At 31.8% G+C, this 22,080-nt stretch overlaps 1 protein-coding gene across 10 annotated transcripts in view; it reads left to right on the forward strand.

The window, feature by feature from the left end:
* Positions 1 to 22,080, forward strand: part of LOC140056158 (uncharacterized) — a 56,354-nt gene that overhangs the window by 5,354 nt on the left and 28,920 nt on the right. For 5 of the 10 annotated variants that reach the window (XM_072101436.1, XM_072101443.1, XM_072101438.1 and 2 more), the window contains exons 4-37: positions 325 to 441; positions 791 to 964; positions 1,180 to 1,293; positions 3,597 to 3,713; positions 4,063 to 4,236; positions 4,454 to 4,567; positions 6,575 to 6,685; positions 6,993 to 7,115; positions 9,575 to 9,700; positions 10,783 to 10,905; positions 11,935 to 12,057; positions 12,225 to 12,347; positions 12,494 to 12,616; positions 12,766 to 12,888; positions 13,037 to 13,159; positions 13,308 to 13,430; positions 13,694 to 13,816; positions 14,308 to 14,430; positions 14,623 to 14,745; positions 15,553 to 15,675; positions 15,783 to 15,905; positions 16,035 to 16,157; positions 16,498 to 16,620; positions 16,817 to 16,939; positions 17,265 to 17,387; positions 17,708 to 17,830; positions 18,803 to 18,925; positions 19,220 to 19,351; positions 19,537 to 19,659; positions 19,809 to 19,931; positions 20,449 to 20,571; positions 21,085 to 21,207; positions 21,457 to 21,579; positions 21,873 to 21,995. In XM_072101436.1, the coding sequence (XP_071957537.1) occupies positions 325 to 441; positions 791 to 964; positions 1,180 to 1,293; positions 3,597 to 3,713; positions 4,063 to 4,236; positions 4,454 to 4,567; positions 6,575 to 6,685; positions 6,993 to 7,115; positions 9,575 to 9,700; positions 10,783 to 10,905; positions 11,935 to 12,057; positions 12,225 to 12,347; positions 12,494 to 12,616; positions 12,766 to 12,888; positions 13,037 to 13,159; positions 13,308 to 13,430; positions 13,694 to 13,816; positions 14,308 to 14,430; positions 14,623 to 14,745; positions 15,553 to 15,675; positions 15,783 to 15,905; positions 16,035 to 16,157; positions 16,498 to 16,620; positions 16,817 to 16,939; positions 17,265 to 17,387; positions 17,708 to 17,830; positions 18,803 to 18,925; positions 19,220 to 19,351; positions 19,537 to 19,659; positions 19,809 to 19,931; positions 20,449 to 20,571; positions 21,085 to 21,207; positions 21,457 to 21,579; positions 21,873 to 21,995 (4,254 nt within the window). The remainder of the gene's footprint in view (positions 1 to 324; positions 442 to 790; positions 965 to 1,179; positions 1,294 to 3,596; positions 3,714 to 4,062; positions 4,237 to 4,453; positions 4,568 to 6,574; positions 6,686 to 6,992; positions 7,116 to 9,574; positions 9,701 to 10,782; positions 10,906 to 11,934; positions 12,058 to 12,224; positions 12,348 to 12,493; positions 12,617 to 12,765; positions 12,889 to 13,036; positions 13,160 to 13,307; positions 13,431 to 13,693; positions 13,817 to 14,307; positions 14,431 to 14,622; positions 14,746 to 15,552; positions 15,676 to 15,782; positions 15,906 to 16,034; positions 16,158 to 16,497; positions 16,621 to 16,816; positions 16,940 to 17,264; positions 17,388 to 17,707; positions 17,831 to 18,802; positions 18,926 to 19,219; positions 19,352 to 19,536; positions 19,660 to 19,808; positions 19,932 to 20,448; positions 20,572 to 21,084; positions 21,208 to 21,456; positions 21,580 to 21,872; positions 21,996 to 22,080) is intronic. The other 5 variants (XM_072101439.1, XM_072101441.1, XM_072101440.1 and 2 more) reach the window with 5 other exon arrangements.

The raw sequence follows: 22,080 nt of genomic DNA on the forward strand, positions 1-22,080 counted from the left end.
GCTGTATGCTATCTTATTATTATCATCATTATCTTGTGGTCAGTCCACTGTTGAATATTACTTCTCCAATCGTATCATCATTTGGCTAATTTTAATTTTCTGCTAACCATTAACGACAAAGGTTGGATGAACAAGACCAGCGTATCCCGCTAATATTTCCTAAATATTTCCTAATATTCACCGAGTTATTTTAAGTTAATTATGCTGATTTTATATCTATGGTTTGCAGTGCCGGTGCCGTCTGCTAAAAATCTGATAATAAAAACTATAATAACTCACTTAATTATTTTATAACCTTTGTGCTGCTATTGAATTTGATTTCAGGTACTAATCCTTGTTCTACAAACCCATGTCAGAATGGTGGAGCATGTACTGTAGTTGGTTCTTCATATTCGTGTACATGCGCTAGTAGTAGATACACAGGAACAAACTGTGACGTCGGTAAGTGTCTTAAACTTTCACTATATTCAGTGATGTACAGTAGACCTTGCTTTAATTTAATTTGGTAATTTAAACTGTTAAAGTTATACTAATTAAAATAGCAGTGTTATCACTGTTATTGTTACAATTATGATAAATATACAATAGGATAGATATTTAATTGTAAAATGAAATTGTCTTTTATAATTCAGGTTGTTCTTTTAGAATTTTAAATCAAACTCATCTGGACAAACTCTTTGATACTGTTGTTATTGGGGTGTTATTACCTTCTTTTGTAATTACTCATTTTTCATATTTATTTTTTTGAATAAATAAAATACTTAGTAAAATGTATATATGTTTCTTTCAGATATCTGTACATTAACACCACAGGCCACTGATACCTTAACTACCTGTGGAGTGGATGGTCAATTAAGATATTCTTACAACAGCCAAACTACAAGCTGCGATGCATTTGCTTTTTACTGTAATGGAAATCAAAACAACTTTCCGGACCCTACTATATGTGGGAATACATGTGGAGGTGAATATCTAAATTAAGTTTAATCAGTCAACTTCAACGATTTATAAGCCTAAGTTTCCAATAAACTTATAATGCGTTTAACCATTGAAGGTTTTTTTTAATTTTAATTCCATCTATTTTTTTTCGCGTAGTGCATATTAAGAATTGTGTACATTAAGTGATAACTTTACTTTATTATTTTATAACATTTGTGCTGCTATTGAATTTGATTTCAGTTACTACTCCTTGTACTACAAACCCATGTCAGAATGGTGGAGCATGTACTGTGGTTGGTTCTTCATATTCGTGTACATGTGCTAGTGGATATACAGGAACAAACTGTGAAGTCAGTAAGTAACTTAAGCTATGTTTACACTATCAAACTGGTTTGAAAAAAGTGATGTACCCAACTATGGTAGTAATCAACCCAACTATGCTTGTGATATGACATCATCATGTCCATATATGGGTGCATCACATTTTTTTGTCACATTGATTTGATAGTTTAATCAGAGCTTTAAACTCTCAACGTATCCCATGATGTAGAGTAGGCCCACAGTATGCATACCCTGTGACTGGGGCAGGACAAACGCCATGTAATTAATATTACAATTATAGGCTAATTTGATTGATACAAAAATGAAAATAAGATATTCTTACAACAGCCAAATTACAAGCTGCGATGCATTTGCTTTTTACTGTAATGGAAATCAAAACAACTTTTTTGTTTCTAATTTATGTCAGAATACATGTGGAGGTAAATATCTAAATTAATTCCAATCAGTCAACCTCAACTATATATATGAACCTTTATTTTACTCGACTAAATACTATTTCGCTAACCATTGAAGGTTTTTTATAATTTGTATTACATCTATTTTGAGTGAATATTTAAGGATTTGGTACGTTAAGTGAAAACGATAAACTGATTCATTATGTTTTATGAAAAACATATTATCTTGGAATGAGTCCATTGTTGGACGTACTCCTTTTTAAGATGGTCTGTGCCAACCATTTGACGTCAGGTGTTGACGTCCTAAAGACTATGTTGGTACTTTTTAAGTGCACATAGATAAGTCAGTGTACAACAATCAGTAAGAACACCTTGTTTCTTTTTACCTTGTTTCTTTTTACCTTGTTTCGCATAAAAATTGTATTTTCCAGTTTTCACTTTCATTTATTTGGCATCTCAATACATAACATTAAAAATACATCAATAATATATATAATCACCTTAAATATTAAAATACATCAAAAAAGCAAATAAAAATGGCGGGATTAATGAGGTCTGACGATGCACGGGAAAACACATAAAGTCGTTTAAAGTAAAACAACTTAATTCCAATGGGGTCCCTAAAAAGATAGTAATTATAATTTTAACAAAACAAACATTATAAGACGGGGTTCATAAATATATAAGCATATAAGCAAAACATCTGATATAATGGCACAATAATAATTTATCTATGTTTAATTTTGTAATATTGTTTCAATTCAGTTTTAAATTTCAATGTGTTGGAAATTTGTTTAATATAGTCAGGAAGGTTATTCCATTGTATATATTGAATGTATTGCATTCTATGCCTTGGACATTAGGTACAACGAAATTGAGTTTACTACCACGAGTGAAGTGACCATGTAAGTTATTAACTCTATGAAAGTTTTCGTTTAGGTATGAAGCACTTCTGCCTATAAATATCTTATGAACTTGGCTAATTTGCAAGAACTTTACTCGGTATTTTACATTTAACAATCCATAATCGTCTAATTGATCAGCACCTATATGTCTTCTGGGTTCAACTCCTTTTATGAGTCTAACCATTTTGTTTTGAGCAATTTGTAGTTTTCTTTTGATAGCTTTACTGGTTCCACAGAACCAAGAAGATGCAGCATAATCAAAAACACATTGTATGAGAGCAGAGCATAATAGTTTACGATTCTTACAACTTAGTATCTTACGTTGGCGGTACATAAACTTAAGCCTATTATTTATTTTCTTAATGGTTTTACATGCATATTCTGAACACGTTAAATTTTGATCTATTTCAATACCCAGATACTTGACACAATTACTAGTGTTGTAGGCGGAACATAACCGACTTCCTAGACTTTTGTACAGTTGGTGGATGATGTATGATGAACCATCATATAAACACCCTATTTTCAATGTTTCCAGGTTTCTCTTAAATATATTTATCCTGCTCACGATGAGTACCAAACATATTTACGGGTTCTGTTTCTGTCAATTAAAACATGCTAAGTAATAATAGGTTGCCATTGTTGAAAGATCACACGATAAATTATATGTGATCCAAGAATATTTAAAATAAAAAATGCTGTTGTCATCATAAAGGCTGTATGCTATCTTATTAATATCCTTATCTTGTGGTCAGTCCACTGTTGGACATTACTTCTCCAATCGTATCATCATTTGGCCATTTTTAATTGTCTGCTAACCATTAATAACAAAGGCGGGATGAACAAAACCAGAGTATCCCCTACTATTTCTTAAAGATTCACTGAGTTATTTTAAGTTAATTGCGGTGATTTTAAAGCTATAATGGTTTGCAGTAGTGTCTCCTGCTCAAAATCTGAAAATTATTATTATTACTATAATAACTAACCTTTGTGCTGCTTTTGAATTTGATTTCAGGTACTACTAATCCTTGTTCTTCAAACCCATGTCAGAACGGTGGAACATGTACTGTAGTTGGTTCTTCATATTCGTGTGCATGTGCTAGTAGATACACAGGAACAAACTGTGATGTCGGTAAGTGTCTTAAACTTTCTCTATATTCAGTGATGTACAGTAGACCTTGCTTTAATTTAATTTGATAATTTAAACTGTTAAAGTTATACTAATTAAAATAGCAGTGTTATCACTGTTATTGTTACAATTATGATAAATATACAATAGGATAGATATTTAATTGTAAAATGAAATTCTCTTTTATAATTCAGGTTGTTCTTTTAGAATTTTAAATCAAACTCATCTGGACAAACTCTTTGATACTGTTGTTATTGGGGTGTTATTACCTTCTTTTGTAATTACTCATTTTTCATGATTATATTTTTGAATAAATAAAATACTTAGTAAAATGTATATATGTTTCTTTCAGATATCTGTACATTAGCACCACAGGCCACTGATACCTTAACTACCTGTGGAATAGATGGTCAATTAAGATATTCTTACAACAGCCAAACTACAAGCTGCGATGCATTTGCTTTTTACTGTAATGGAAATCAAAACAACTTTCCGGACCCTACTATATGTGGGAATACATGTGGAGGTAAATATCTAAATTAAGTTCAATCAGTCAACTTCAACGATTTATAAGCCCAAGTTTCCAATAAACTTATAATGCGTTTAACCATTGAAGGTTTTTTTTAATTTTAATTCCATCTATTTTTGTTTTCGCGTAGCGCATATTAAGAATTGTGTACATTAAGTGATAACTTTACTTTATTATTTTATAACATTTGTGCTGCTATTGAATTTGATTTCAGTTACTACTCCTTGTACTACAAACCCATGTCAGAATGGTGGAGCATGTACTGTGGTTGGTTCTTCATATTCGTGTACATGTGCTAGTGGATATACAGGAACAAACTGTGAAGTCAGTAAGTAACTTAAGCTATGTTTACACTATCAAACTGGTTTGAAAAAAGTGATGTACCCAACTATGGTAGTAATCAACCCAACTATGCTTGTGATATGACATCATCATGTCCATATATGGGTGCATCACATTTTTTTGTCACATTGATTTGATAGTTTAATCAGAGCTTTAAACTCTCAACGTATCCCATGATGTAGAGTAGGCCCACAGTATGCATACCCTGTGACTGGGGCAGGACAAACGCCATGTAATTAATATTACAATTATAGGCTAATTTGATTGATACAAAAATGAAAATAAGATATTCTTACAACAGCCAAATTACAAGCTGCGATGCATTTGCTTTTTACTGTAATGGAAATCAAAACAACTTTTTTGTTTCTAATTTATGTCAGAATACATGTGGAGGTAAATATCTAAATTAATTCCAATCAGTCAACCTCAACTATATATATGAACCTTTATTTTACTCGACTAAATACTATTTCGCTAACCATTGAAGGTTTTTTATAATTTGTATTACATCTATTTTGAGTGAATATTTAAGGATTTGGTACGTTAAGTGAAAACGATAAACTGATTCATTATGTTTTATGAAAAACATATTATCTTGGAATGAGTCCATTGTTGGACGTACTCCTTTTTAAGATGGTCTGTGCCAACCATTTGACGTCAGGTGTTGACGTCCTAAAGACTATGTTGGTACTTTTTAAGTGCACATAGATAAGTCTGTTTCTTTTTACCTTGTTTCTTTTTACCTTGTTTCGCATAAAAATTTTATTTTCCACTTTTCACTTTCATTTATTTGGCATCTCAATACATAACATTAAAAATACATCAATAATATATATAATCACCTTAAATATTAAAATACATCAAAAAAGCAAATAAAAATGGCGGTATTAATGAGGTCTGACGATGCACGGGAAAACACATAAAGTCGTTTAAATTAAAACAACTTAATTCCAATGTGGTCCCTAAAAAGATAGTAATTATAATTTTAACAAAACAAACACTATAAGACGGGGTTCATAAATATATAAGCATATAAGCAAAACATCTGATATTATGGCACAATAATAATTTATCTATGTTTAATTTTGTAATATTGTTTCAATTCAGTTTTAAATTTCAATGTGTTGGAAATTTGTTTAATATAGTCAGGAAGGTTATTCCATTGTATATATTGAATGTATTGCATTCTATGCCTTGGACATTAGGTACAACGAAATTGAGTTTACTACCACGAGTGAAGTGACCATGTAAGTTATTAACTCTATGAAAGTTTTCGTTTAGGTATGAAGCACTTCTGCCTATAAATATCTTATGAACTTGGCTAATTTGCAAGAACTTTACTCGGTATTTTACATTTAACAATCCATAATCGTCTAATTGATCAGCACCTATATGTCTTCTGGGTTCAACTCCTTTTATGAGTCTAACCATTTTGTTTTGAGCAATTTGTAGTTTTCTTTGGATAGCTTTACTGGTTCCACAGAACCAAGAAGATGCACCATAATCAAAAACACATTGGATGAGAGCAGAGCATAATAGTTTACGATTCTTTCAACTTAGTATCTTACGTTGGCGGTACATAAACTTAAGCCTATTATTTATTTTCTTAATGATTTTACATGCATATTCTGAACACGTTAAATTTTGATCTATTTCAATACCCAGATACTTGACACAATTACTAGTGTTGTAGGCGGAACATAACCGACTTCCTAGACTTTTGTACAGTTGGTAGATGATGTATGATGAACCATCATATAAACACCTTATTTTCAATGTTTCCAGGTTTCTCTTAAATATATTTATCCGGCTCACGATGACTATCAAACATATTTACAGGTTGCGCTTCTGCCGATTAAAACATGCTATAGTTTTCACTAAATAAAAATACAGTTGGTTTATCAATCATAACATATTTAATAATACAACACCATTTTTCAATAGGAATGATGAGTTTGAAAAACAAACATTTGCTATATTATTTTATTTTCAGTAAATGTCTGCTCACCAAACCCATGCTTCAACAGTGGAGTTTGTAACGTTGCTGGTTCAACATATACCTGTACCTGTCAAGGTTGCTTTGGAGGAACCAACTGCCAAACAGGTTGGTTTGTTTTTAACATTATATACAGTAATCTTAAAAAGAAAGAAAATCAGAATCACTTTGGGAATTCATACAGAACTTTTTAATATATTTTGTTTTATGTAGAAAAAATGTATATTTATCTTAGTTCGGTATCGTCCTAGTATAAACGGGCCATAGTAGTAGCAGGAGTTGAAATGATAAATTAAATGTTAATCTGCAATTTATTTGACTGTTTTCTGATATATTTGTTCATTGTATTGTTTAAACAAGGAGGTTGAAAACATGATTTTAAGAGTAAATTGTATTTATATGCATTTCATTTCAGCTGCTGATGGCTGTTCTAACAGTCCTTGTCAGAATGGAGGTGTTTGTACTGCTGTTGCTGGTTCCTGCACTGCTTACACATGTTCCTGCCCAGCATGTTTTTCTGGAACATCCTGTGAAATAGGTATGATAAAAAACATTGACGAAACATGGTTTTACTATAAAGTTGTCTTTATTATATTTTAGCTTTGACTGTTTTTTTAGCTGTTAATAATAGGTAATTTTACAGTTTCTTGCTTTTTCTGACAGACAGAGTAGTATGTAGTGGTAGTATGACTCAGAATTGTTTAAATATATCCTGAAATTGGTGTTTAGGATATGGTATTAAGATATATTGTTAATAACAAATGGTCGAAAGCCCACAAGTAGAGACCATTAATAGACGATACTGGATTTTATTTCCCCAAAATCCTGATCAGAGGTATAGAACCTCAGTGATTGTTGGAAAACAAAGCAAGATCACAGTATTACCTAACTAGCAGGCAGCTAGCTAGATAAGCACACTACTTTCTGCCGAAGACATACAAAACAAAAATTTGCTTTTATTTCTCAATAACACTGCTATTTTAAAATAATTGTATTCCTAGCTATGGCAAATCCATGTGATTCAAATTCTTGTCAGAATGGAGCCACCTGTTTCTCAGTAGCTGGTTCATGCACTGATTATACATGCACATGCCCTGAATGTTATTCAGGGAATTTTTGCGAAATTGGTAAACAAATTATGTGTGAATTAACTGCATTATCAAATATCCTAATCATAATCTCATCATTTAAAGCTTATACAGTACTTATAGTCTCATGACCATAATCCTATGAGTCTAAATTTCAAGATTTTAATCTTTATATTCTAAACCTGAAGATCATAATCTCATATTCTAAATCTCATGATCATAATCTCATATTTTAATTCTCATGATCATAATCTCATAATTATTTTAAATATATATCATGGTCATAATCCCATATTGTAAATCTCATATTTCAAATATCATGATCATAGTCTCATAATTATTTTAAATCTCATATTCTAAATGTTATGATCATAATCTCATATTCTAAATATCATGATCAGAATTTTTGTATAAATCTCATGATCTTAATCACATTTAAATTTTATAATTACAGTGTAAGTATCATGACCATAATCTCAGTATGATGCTCATTATCATAATCACATAGCCTAAATCCCTTAATAGTACCCTCATTGTTTAAAATTCGTTTTCGTAATGTCAACAGCAATTTAAACAACAATTTATAGGAATTTTATTCATGAGGGCCTACTTTTCAATCGAATGACACAATGCCGACATCCACTACCCACTATTTTGAATAGTATTAAGATCTGTACAGATCATATAAACTTAATTTATATTATATTGCTCCTGCAAATTATAAAAGTATAACCCTTGTAGCAGTCCATTGCTTCTAATCAAATACTTGCTAGTATAAGAAATAAAACCTTATCATTATTTATTTCATAGACTATTATTCTATATTGTAATATTATTATTTTGTTTGGCTTTGCAAGTTTTGCTATTTTCTATTCTTCCTATTTCATGCAGTCTTACTAATCATATTATTTTCTCGCATCTCTATTTTGTTTGTTTCCAAACATTTCATTCTTGTTCTCTCATATCATTTTAACCTTTAATGTTCTATAATAACTATAATAATAACTCTTTTGGAATATATTACTATTTTGGTGAATCTAAATATATTCCGTTTAATTTTGGTGAGCGGTTATCATTTAACTATCATTTAATCTAATATTTCTAACACTCAATGTCATTTCATTGTCATTGTAAATTGTAGTTCAAAATCCGTGCAACGGAAACTTGTGCCAAAACGGAGGGGCTTGCACCGCCGTTGCAGGCAGCTGCACCGCATACACTTGTGTATGTCCAGCATGTTTCAGTGGAAGTTTCTGTCAAACAGGTATTGTTAACCCTGAGATATTTTCCACGGAAGCAGAAACAAAGGGTTACATCAATGGCTGAAGAGTTATCAGTGGGTGGAAAGAGTTATCAATGGGCGTAGAAGAGTTATCAATGGGTGTAGATAAGTTATATCAATGGGTGCAGAAAAGTTAAAGGGTTATATCTATGGGTGTAGAAGAGTGACAATGGGTGAAGAAGGGTTATTTCATGGGTGTATAACAACTTTATATCAGTGAGTGCATAAAATGATATCAATGGGTGTAGTAAAGTTACACCAATGGTTGTAGGAAAATCTATTGATTATTATACTAATTCAATTTTTAAATAACTTTAAATCAAAAATTAATTGTTTATGACAATCCTCTGATGTTGTGCAGTATTAATAAAATTTGAATAAAATTGCTCTATTTTGTTTTATTCTTCACATTATAACATTTATTAATATCTATCGCACTTAGATTCCTTTTCTACCATCTGAATTTGCTATTGTTGAAGTCTTATTCAATAGGGTATAATCAGTGTAAATTTACTTAAAATTCTGATCATATTTATCTATTTCCAGCTAAAAATGCTTGCAACAATTATGTTAAATGTTTGAATGTAAGTAATATAAAATGTTTTTTATTTTAACTAAATGTTTTAGGTGTGAATGCATGTGACAATAATGTCTGTCAGAATGGAGCTGCTTGTGTTGCTGTTGCTGGTTCTTGTACTTCTTACACATGCTCCTGTCCATCATCATGTTTCTCTGGAACATTCTGTGAAACAGGTAAATACACTGGTTTGACATTCAGTATAATTGCTGATGTCTCGGTTGGTACTTGATTAGGCCTGAACTGTTTCATGATTATGTTTGGCAACTTACACTAAACTTTTAATTCAAAAGAAATGCTTACTCTATTAACTCTTTCAAATACTCATTTTAAAATAACAATATACAATTGAACGTTTTCATAATACCATAAAAGGTACCATTTTGGAGTACTTCATGTGCCATCTTCGCGATTGGCGTCAAGATATTTCAACGTGAAAAATTGAGATTTTATTTATCAGACCTGTTCTCTTTAAATTATCGAATGGACTTGGTTTGTTTTGAAACTGACTTAAGCAAAATCATTGACTTAGTTCATTTTTGCATTTTTGATTAATATTACCACCCCAAACGTGACACAGTCTGTTAGAGAGATGGGCTTATATTAGAGTCTATGTTAAATTTCTTTTCCCAGCTTATTCGAATATTTCTTATTTAAATGTTTTAACTACTGTATGCTTGGTTATTCTGAATGTAATTTCTTTTTCTGATTTCTAGATTACATGGTTTTCTTTTCTCAAAAACTATTTGATCAACCATTTGATTAGTTGCATTAGGCTTTTAAAGCTTTTTAATTGGATGAGAAAATATATCCTAATTTACGGGAAGCCTATAAACATCGATAAGATACAAGGGAAAAATACAATTCTTCAAAACGGCTCCATTTTCTTTTTGAGGGGTTTTTTTCTAAACTTAATGGCGTCTGTCCTCTAGTACTCTTACAAAATATATTTTAAAATTGCTCATTTTTTATGAATGACATTTCAACATTTACCTTAATATCTATTTAAAATTACAATGTTATTAGATAGTGAGTATAGATAAAATGTTTATTTTGTTTCTGATTTTTTTAATTCAAATGAGCAATTTTAAATCATTCAAATTTCCATAATATAATCTTTTAATGCATGTCTTTTTCTTAAGGCAAGTTCATTTGAGCAATTTTTTAATGTTTGAATTATGAAAAAACTGTAAATGCAAACATGTAAAAATTACTCTGATGTTAGAGCCTTTACTTATGTCTTTGCTTTTACGTGTAGCTGTAAATGTATGCGCTGGTAACTTATGTGAAAATGGAGGAGTTTGTACTGTTGTTGCCGGTACCTGTAATAGCTATTCTTGCTCATGCCCATCTTGCTATAGTGGCATTTTCTGTGAAACAGGTACACCAATAATTGCTTTTACTTAAGGTACATGTTCTAACGAATGTGCTTTTTACAATTATTAAGATTTATAATCAAACATATACTGTACCACCGATGTACATTCCAAAAAGGTAAAGATAAACACCAAAAACTGCATACACCATAGATGCAATATTTTACTATTTTGCTAAGTTCAATCTACAAAACCTATACGGATGTGTATAAAAATAATTCAATTAAAAGTATAAAATATCTCAGAGAAACAATTACACAAAACTGTTTTTTTGTGTAATTTATGACTTTCAGTGGTTTCGGAAAGAAATATTACAAAGAAAATTTTAATATTAAAAGTTGACTTTTGATATTAATAAATTTTGAAATTGTGCCCTCGGGGAGCAAAACATTTGTTATTAGCGTGGTAGCTCATTATATGAGATTCTTAATTCATTCTATTTCTGCTTCAATTTCTTCGGGTTTCTTAAAACTTTTTCTGAAGTATTGCTTTTTTGTGTAGACTTTACAAAAGTGATATTTCTATCTATTTTATTTAAAAAAAATACTGTTGTAAACATTAGCATACATAACCAAGTAAAAGACCCTTAAAAGGCTTGTCCAACTAAACTCTTTTTCAATTAAACTTCTAATTACTTAATCATTATTACCAACTCTTCTTGCATGACATGGACATCATATACTATAGGCCTACTAAAAGCACAGAGCTGGTATTATCAATCAATGCTCAAGTAAATGAAAAAGGCTTTATTTATCAAATATATTCTTTTTATCTTAAATAATCGAGCTCACCATCTACGAAAATTATTTTGAGATAATTAGTTGAAAACAGATTTAAGATGATCTCTTTGCTAAATATGTTATGTTATGACACCTGCTCTATATAACCAGGCCCGGTTGTGAATTAATGACAGAGCAATTGTAGTGGTTGAATAGCCATGTGATTGTAATTTATACCTGCAGGTATCTAGTACTGTACTGCCAAACATAATATACTCTGTAAATATGAATAATGTTTACCTGTTTTGTTATCAGCTGTCAATGCATGTGCCAATAATGCCTGCCAGAATGGAGGAGCTTGTAACACTGTCGCTGGTTCTTGTACTGCTTACACATGTACATGTCCATCATGCTTCACTGGAACATTTTGCGAATCAGGTAATCATATATCACATTTAATTATTAAGGCGCATGCTTTGTTTTATTTAAATTACCACTATTACATTTTTGTTATTATTTTGTAATTATTGTTAAATGTATGAATGTAAATAATAACAAATGTTATGTGATTTTTCATTGAAATGTTTTTTAACTAACTGTTTTAGCTGTCAATGCCTGCAGTGGAAACCTCTGCCAGAATGGAGGAGCTTGTAACACCGTTGCTGGTTCTTGTACTGCTTACACATGTGCATGTCCAACATGCTTCACTGGAACATTTTGCGAATCAGGTAATTATATATCATATTTAATTATTAAGGCGCATGTTTTGTTTTATTTAAATTACCACTCATATATTTTGTATTATGTTGCTATTATGCTAAATGTATGAATGTAAGTAATATCAAATGTTTTTTATTGTAACTAAATGTTTTAGGTGTGAATGCATGTGCCAATAATGTCTGCCAGAATGGAGCCACTTGTAACGCTGTCGCTGGTTCTTGTACTGCTTACACATGTACATGTCCATCATGCTTCACTGGAACATTCTGTGAAACAGGTAATCATATATCACTTTTAATTATTAAGGCGCATTTTTTGTTTTACTTAAAACCCCACTCTTATATTGTTTATTATGTTGTTATTATTTTAAATGTATGAATGTAAATAATAACAAATGTGATGTGATTTGTCATTGAAATGTTTTAGCTGTCAATGCCTGCAGTGGAAACCTCTGTCAGAATGGAGCCGCTTGTAACACCGTTGCTGGTTCTTGTACTGCTTACACATGTGCCTGTAGCGGATGTTTCACTGGAACGTTCTGTGAAACAGGTAATCATATATCACATTTAATTATTAATGTGCATTTTTTGTTTTATTTAAAACCCACTCTTATATTGTTTATTATGTTGTTATTATTTTAAATGTATGAATGTAAATAATAACAAATGTGATGTGATTTGTCATTGAAATGTTTTAGCTATCAATGCCTGCAGTGGAAACCTCTGCCAGAATGGAGCCGCTTGTAACACCGTTGCTGGTTCTTGTACTGCTTACACATGTGCCTGTAGCGGATGTTTCACTGGAACGTTCTGTGAAACAGGTAATCATATATCACATTTAATTATTAATGTGCATTTTTTGTTTTATTTAAAACCCACTCTTATATTGTTTATTATGTTGTTATTATTTTAAATGTATAAATGTAAATAATAACAAATATGATGTGATTTGTCATTGAAATGTTTTAGCTGTCAATGCCTGCAGTGGAAACCTCTGCCAGAATGGAGCCGCTTGTAACACCGTTGCTGGTTCTTGTACTGCTTACACATGTACCTGTAGCGGATGTTTCACTGGAACGTTCTGTGAAACAGGTAATCATATATCACATTTAATTATTAATGTGCATTTTTTGTTTTATTTAAAACCCACTTTTATATTGTTTATTATGTTTTTATTATTTACTTACACATTATTATTGCTTACACATGTACCTGTCCATCATGCTTCACTGGAACTTTCTGTGAAACAGGTAGGCATACTGCAGCCAAATATATTTTTTGTTGATGGACTGGGATAGAGAAGGGATTGCTTTTAAGAATTATGAACACGCGTATTGATTCTCATTACATTTCAGCTGTCAATGCATGCAGTGGAAACGTCTGTCAGAATGGAGCTGCTTGTAACGCTGTCGCTGGTTCTTGTACTGCTTACACATGTACCTGTCCATCATGCTTCACTGGAACATTCTGTGAATCAGGTATGTGCCAATGGGTTCTTCAATCCGTGGAAAAGATTAAAAAAAACAAAACAAAAAAAACTAATATTTTAGTGTTTTAATATCGTTTCAACAACCGATTGTGTATTTTGTTTGTGTCGCTTTGTTTAAATGTAATTACTTAAATATTTTTAACAAAATATTTTACCCGTGAATGCATGCGATGGTAACCTTTGTCAGAATGGAGCTACATGTGTTACTGTTACTGGTTCTTGTACTGCTTACACATGTACTTGTCCATCATGCTTTACTGGATCGTTCTGTGAAACAGGTAAAACCATGTTCGGTCAACAGTCTTCTTTGAAATGGCAAAGTTGCACAGACAGTGATATAGGGATGATTTAAATTCTAATATTCAATTGCTGTTCAAGTCATAATGGCCTTTGGTGTATGTGTTAATTTGCATTGACTATGTGTTGCTACATTTAACTCTTATGAACACATGTTTTTTTTAACAAAATGAATGTTTTTAGCTGTGAACGCATGTGATGGTAACCTTTGTCAGAACGGGGGTGTATGTGCTATTGTGTCTGGTTCATGTACTGCTTATACATGTACCTGTCCCGCCTGTTTTTCAGGATCTTTCTGTGAAACAGGTAAAAATATCTTCAGTCAACAATTTTTCTTGAAATCCTGATGTTTTTCGGCAAAATAAATAACAAACAAAAAACTAATATTTTACTGTTTTAATATCGTTTCAGCAACCCATTATGTATTTTGTTTGTGTTGCTTTGTTAATTATTGTTTGAATGTAATTGCTTAAATGTTTAAAAAAAAAATTGTTTTAGCCATGAATGCATGTGATGGTAACCTTTGTCAGAATGGAGGTGCTTGTGTTACTGTTACTGGTTCTTGTACTGCTTACACATGTACTTGTCCATCATGCTTTACTGGATCGTTCTGTGAAACAGGTAATCAAAATAACAATGTGTAAACTGGATTGGAGAATATCATGCTGGTATTTTACGCCAAACTATTTATCATTCTGAAGTAAATTTTCTGTTAGTTGTAGACAATCAATCAATTATTATTCTGTGCACTAGTCTTTATTTGCACTTCAGACTTAATTTTTTTTGTTACATTTACCTTTTTAGTGTTACTGGTGTGCTTCTATAATTATGATCTTATATTTTTCTCTGCAAAGATCACTCCTATATCTGGTGTTTTTCGGTGAAATGTGTACTCTGGGTGGAGAATAGCTTTTCTTTTCTACATTGTATCCAGACTTCTCTTGTTTGTATATGTTTCTAGTTTTTATTTTTAGGTTTCTTTCTGAAGCTTGGTGTTATATTAAATGTGTACGTGTTGCTATCATAAGCTTATCGTGATTCCCAGGATTGTATAGATTATGATTGTAAATTTTATTTTTTACTCTGTGAAGAAAATTTTTTTATTTTTGTGTAATGCTAACTCTGGCAGAGAATACCCTTTTTAACATTCTCTCCATGCTTCAATTCTGGTGGTTTCCTAGTTTTTGTTCGTAGATTTGTGTCTGTTTGAGGTGTAGCTTTTCCTATCATAATCCTATGGTGATGTTACTCAAGACTTCTTTTACTGTGTATACACAATGAATTCATCTCAAACTTTGAATTTGTATAACTTTTTCAAATTAGAAATCAGCCAGGATGTTGAAGAATATCAGTGACATTTTAATCGGATTGGATATTTAATAAGATATGATTTTAATTAATTGGTGTTTACTTTTGTATTTTCATTAGCCGTCAATGCTTGTAGCAACAACCTTTGTCAAAATGGAGCTGCTTGTAACGCTGTTGCTGGTTCTTGTACCTCGTACACATGTACCTGTAGCGGGTGCTTTACTGGAACATTCTGTGAAACAGGTAGGCCTGCACTGCAGTCAAATATTCATTTTTTTTGATGGGCTTGGATTTAGAAGGGATTGGTTAAAACATTATGAACACGCGTATTAATTCTCATTACATTTCAGCTGTCAATGCATGCAGTGGAAATCTCTGTCAGAATGGAGCTGCTTGTAACGCTGTCGCTGGTTCCTGTACTGCTTACACATGTACCTGTCCATCATGCTTCACTGGGACATTCTGTGAAACAGGTATGTGCTAATGATTTGTTCAATTCAAGAGAAATTATTAATCCTAAAATTATAGTGTGTAAACAAGCAACAAACATCACTTTTGTGGGATTTTTATTTGTTTTAATGCGTAGTGATTTTTTATTTTAGCTATCAATGCCTGTAACGGTAATCTCTGTCAGAATGGAGGAGCTTGTGGTACTGTTGCTGGTTCTTGTACTGCTTACACGTGTACCTGTCCATCATGCTTCACGGGAACATTCTGTGAATCGCGTTAGTGCTTTCTTTATTTGAATTCACACATTGTAAATATTGATAATGATTTCACTGATATAACGGATATAGTTAAGTTTCAGATCTATATCAATTTAAACCATGTTCTGATAAAAAAAAATTAAAAGTCTATTCTATCTGCAGAAATGTTTAAATATACAGTGTCTAAACAATAGGCTTTGCTCCTACGTAGGTGTATTCATTTTATGCAAGAGAAAAGTAAGATAAAATAATAACTAGATAGCAGGACATGGTTTTAACCATATACCAGTTATTAACCAATCAGTTGGCCTACATTAAGCACATGGTTTACTATAATTATTCAATTGTATTTTAACAGCTGTAGATGCTTGTCAAAACCATCTTTGCCAGAGTGGAGGAGTATGTACTGTTGTCCCCGGTTCTTGTACTCTCTACACTTGCAGCTGCTCATCGTGTTTTACTGGATCATTCTGTGAAACAGGTGAATTATTACATTTTATTTCTAGATTTTCTCTCAATTTAATTATTGCTATTGAATTCACATTGAATAATCTTTTGAACAATTCGCAGTCATTTTGTTTTTTTAAATCAATTTGTTATGTATTATAGGCCTATGTTTAATTGGATAATTGATAATAATAAAGATATGAAATGAAACAATATTCATTATTTTCTAGCTCTAAATGCTTGTAGTAACAACCTCTGTCAGAATGGAGCTGTTTGTAACGCTGTTGCTGGCTCATGTACTTCTTACACTTGTGCCTGCAGCGGGTGCTTTACTGGATCCTTCTGTGAAACAGGTATGATGTTATCCGATTTTTGTTGTATAAATAAATTCAATATATTATGTATTGTCAAATAAATTATGCTATTTTGCAAAAAAATAAAAATTATGTTATTTTGAAGAAAAAAATAAAAAATCTGTTTATCTGAATAAAAAGCAAGTTTGATTTATAGTAAGATTAACTGTTTGATTGTACAGCCTGTTTCTATGATGTATTAAAGTTGCTGTGCTTCTTTGTTTCCAGGAACACAACATTAGAAACGCTAAATCTTTTTTACTACGAGATAATAAATTTTTAAATGAATTATTATATAAAATTTCTCTTTGTGGATTGTTTAAAGCTATCAATGCCTGTAGTGGAAACCTCTGTCAGAATGGAGCTGCTTGTACCGCAGTTACTGGTTCTTGTACTTCTTACACATGTACATGTCTATCATGCTTCACTGGATCATTCTGTGAAACAGGTATATAGAAAATGGACTTTTTATCAATTATTATTATTATTATTATTATTACTACATTCAAATTCGGTCTGTTTTTCAGAAAGCCTGTTTAACAAAGGGCTCTTTTGGCCTACACTTCTACCAGAAAAGTCTGCAACCAGAATCATAATGTAATCTTTTATTGTCTTAATTATGCCAAGCTAAACAAATTTCCATTTTAAAGTTCACCAATACAATTTCTTGAATCTTATCGACACAAAGTAACAGTTACAGTAAATATGTTGTCTAGTTATCAACACATGTTACTGCCATTGTTAATTGTTGAATTTTACCTTCGATAGCATCAAACCCGTGTGAATCGAATGCTTGTGAAAATGGAGCAGCTTGTGTGCCTGTAGCAGAAACATGTACTGAATACACATGTACATGTCTAGAATGCTATTCTGGAATATTTTGTGACACTGGTAAAACTGCCATGGATGGTTTTGTTTGTATTTTCCGTATCAAAGCTTAACTTCCATCAGCTGTCTTCGTAATTCATTTTTGTTCAATCTGCATACTTTTAGCTCTACAAGTAAAATTATGGTCTTCCAATTATTCATCATGAGAAATTGTATTCACTCTATCACATCAAATGATTCTACTGCACCATCTCATTTTACAGTAGATTTACAGTCTTCCAAACAATATAAGAATCTTTATTCATTCTTTAATTTTGTTTTCAACCGACTGACATTTTCCTATAGCACAGTGAATTATCCAGTAGATTTAAGGTCGTTCGAACAACATTCTTTTTTATTCACACTTTTTCACGGTCTTTTATTATGGTTTTTCAATATGCATTTACCACTTTTGTTCTCACATCAAGTTGTCATACAGTCTTATTCTATAGCATAGCATACATTATTTGGCTATATTCAACATTTTCCATATTTGTTTCATGATATGTTTTGTAGTTTGTACTTTAGTAATTACAATTTAATTTAGTATTTGCATCATAGTAATTTCCACTGTTCATCTGATTGTGAAGCACTACATTTCAATCCAAAGTACTACTAGTATTTTTGTTATCAATAGTGATCTCTGTTTTCACTTATAATATCTATTTAATTTAGTTCTTGTTCTAATCTCATTTTCCTATCTTATTTAGTCTTAAATCCCATTTTACTACCTGTGTATAGTGCTAGTTTTCATAAAAATTAATTATTGCTTTTGTAGCATTTGTATGTAAATTTGGTTACTACGTAATTTTATTAATTTTACTGTGTCTATGTTAATTAGTTAATTAGTGAGTTTGGCGTTCAGTCACACTGCAGTATTGGTTGCTTACAGGCATAGTGATTAATTAAAATACGTCCAAAAAAAATATCCGAGTGATTTTATAAAGACTAAGTCAAGTAATATTATTATTATTATTATTGAAAATTTAATTCTAGCTATCAATGCTTGTGACAATAACATTTGCCAGAATGGAGCTGCTTGTTTTTCTGTTGCTGGTTCCTGTACTGCTTACACCTGTACATGTAGCGGATGCTTTTCTGGATCATTCTGTGAAACAGGTAGGCCTAAAGTATTATCAGCTTGTTCTTTGTATAGGCCTAATACACTTAGTAATGTATCTTCCACTTGTGTACAAACTTTTCACTGCTAAATTCCAGTTCCAGTAGTTATGTAGTGTTGTGTTTAGTTTGATAGTCTAATCTGATTGTCGAACCTTGCAACACAATCTGTTGCAAATGATTCCAATCTTATTCATTCTTCTATCTTGTCATTTACTACGCTCAATAAAAATTGTAATTAAGATACTAATATAGTATTTTAACAGTTATGTTACTTTGTGTTTTTTAAACCAGCCATCAATCCATGTAGCAACAACCTCTGCCAAAATGGAGCCATCTGTAGCAGTATCACTAATGTTGCCAACCAATGTAACCTTTATACATGTAGCTGTCCTGATTGCTTTACTGGAACCTACTGTGAAATAGGTAATTTAATTTCAAATTTATTATAATACTACCATTATAATGCATATCTGTGCACATTTACATTTAAATTACATTTTATAATACTGTCTTAAATTAAAATACACTCTGTTTTCAAGAGGACCCAAGTTTGAATTGCCAGAATAATAAATTTAGTATATTTATTGACTCAATTATCTGTTTTGTAGCTGTAAATGCTTGTAATGACCATGATTGTCAGAATGGAGCTGGTTGTAATACCGTTGCTGGTTCTTGTACTGCATACACATGCGCCTGTCCAGCATGCTACACCGGAGCTTTTTGCCAGACTGGTAAGTACTTTGAGCAAGACTAGCCGGCATGTCAAATTATTGAGACAATTCCAATTTATTAATGATTGTGTATAACTTTTGCACTATACAGTGTTATTTTACTTTTTTATTTCTCTTCAATGCAACATGGTTTTTTTTCACATCAACAGCTGTGAATGCTTGTGATAACAACTTATGTTTGAATGGAGGATTTTGTAACACTGTACCTGGAAGCTGTACCCTGTACACTTGTTCGTGTTCAGGCTGCTATAGTGGGGCTTTCTGCGAAACATGTAAGTAAACACAATTAATCATTAAAGTTATTTTAAGTCGACACAGAACTCAAAATAGATCAACTTAACTGAAAGGAACTGAACAGGTGTGCACGGAACTGAAGGAACCAAAATTGTCATGTGTGCAAGGCCTCATGTCGGCATGACTAGTCGTAGTTACCGATACCGCAATTGAAAGAGGAGCAAGTGTAGGCCTATAGTTATCGTATTTTACCAACTGATTAGGTTCAATTGAACACAACTCAACTCAAATATGTTCATGACTGTGTGTTACTTTGTGTTGCGGTCAGTTGCAGACGAACGGAAGCTGCCCGTGATGAATATCTTTTTCTCTGATTTCTTCCTAGACCATGTTATTATAACTTTTTGTTTCTAAAATAACAAGAACACAGTGAAAGGAATTGATTGAAACATCTATCAACATTTTCGCCATGCAAACCTTCCAAAAAATTAGGATATTAAATATGAATGAATAAAGAAAAGAATAAATATTATCATAATTTATAATTCTTTACAGTAACGAGTGGATGTTCTAATAATCTTTGTCAAAATGGCGGAGCCTGTAATGCTGTTGCAGGATCTTGTACATCATACACTTGTACCTGTCCTTCATGCTACACTGGAACTTTCTGCGAAACCCGTATGTAAACCCGTATCTGTTTAAACAAATATCAATTGCACACATTCCTTTAATTTCATTTCTCGTATATAACCCTGCCGCAAACAGAGTTCTGAAAATACAATATATAATTACTAGGTATGTTTTCTTGTTGCTTACGAGCACCATTAAATAGTTTTAAGGAATGGTACAGACAAGCTTTTGCTTTTTAGAAATTGTGCCTCCTTCATAATATTGTTTTATTCATGTTAAAGATGAGAAAAAAAAAATTGTATTAACTATCTTTCTTGTTGTCATGAATTTTGTGTATTATATTTTTTTGTATATTATGAAGGAAATAAATGTTATTATGATATGATGATATGATTATTGCGCTTATGTAAAGGTTGATCATTTTACCATCAAAATGTTGTAAGTTATAATCTATTATAATCATTGTAGTTATTATCTTGTTATCTTAATCCCCCTCAAATAAAAATAAAAAACTACTATATGTCAAAACATATACACATCTTTTCTTTGTCTTTTTTTCAGTTCTTAATGCATGTAGTGGGAATCTTTGCCAGAATGGAGCTGCATGTGTTGCAGCAGCAGGATCATGTACTTCTTACTCATGTACATGCCCGAGCTGCTTTACCGGTTCTTTCTGTGAAACAGGTAGTTGTTTATAGGATTATTTTCAAATATTAAGAATAAATACAGTATTACATTTTGACAATATAAATGCAGAAAACAGGGGTTCTTGTGGGCGAGTCTCCCCAACCTAAACCCGCAATCTGTTAGATCTGCTTTATACACCAACTGCCAATCAGAATTGTTTCTATCTAACTTAAGATGTCTTGCATTATGGCAAAAACATGATGTTTAATTTCAAGATAAACTATGTTTTTTGTGTGTTTTCGTTAGCTATTAATGCCTGCAGTGGTAATCTTTGTCAGAATGGAGGAGCTTGTAACTCTGTTGCTGGTTCCTGTACTGCTTACACATGTACATGTCCGTCATGTTTTACTGGAACATTCTGTGAAACAGGTAAGTAATATGTTTAACATTAATGTAACTAGTGATGTGAAAAAATACCCAGTCAAAAAAAATGATTTGTAAAAATTACCTCTTCGGAGAACAAGAATTAGTTTCTATTAAAATTATTTCAGAACATAGTTCGTAATCAAGAGTTTAACATGGGGTTTTCTCCCAAACAAACATGTGAGCTAAAGCAAACACTACGGATTAGAGAAGACCAAAGCTACGGATACAAATTAGTTTTAGGCCTAACATAGAATATGACATTTTAAAGAAAACCTGTATTCTCATTTTTATTCTAGCCGTCAATGCCTGCAGTGGTAATCTTTGTCAGAATGGAGGAGCTTGTAACTCTGTTGCTGGTTCCTGTACTGCTTACACATGTTCCTGTCCAGCATGCTTCACTGGAACATTCTGTGAAACAGGTAATCTTTTGCGGTTGTAAAAGCTTCAGTAGTTTTGTTTTTTCCTTAGTTATATGTTGAGCGTGACCTCGACAAATGATGATAT

Source organism: Antedon mediterranea, chromosome 8 (assembly GCF_964355755.1).
Source record: "Antedon mediterranea chromosome 8, ecAntMedi1.1, whole genome shotgun sequence".
In the NCBI taxonomy this organism is placed as follows: Eukaryota; Metazoa; Echinodermata; class Crinoidea; order Comatulida; family Antedonidae; genus Antedon; species Antedon mediterranea.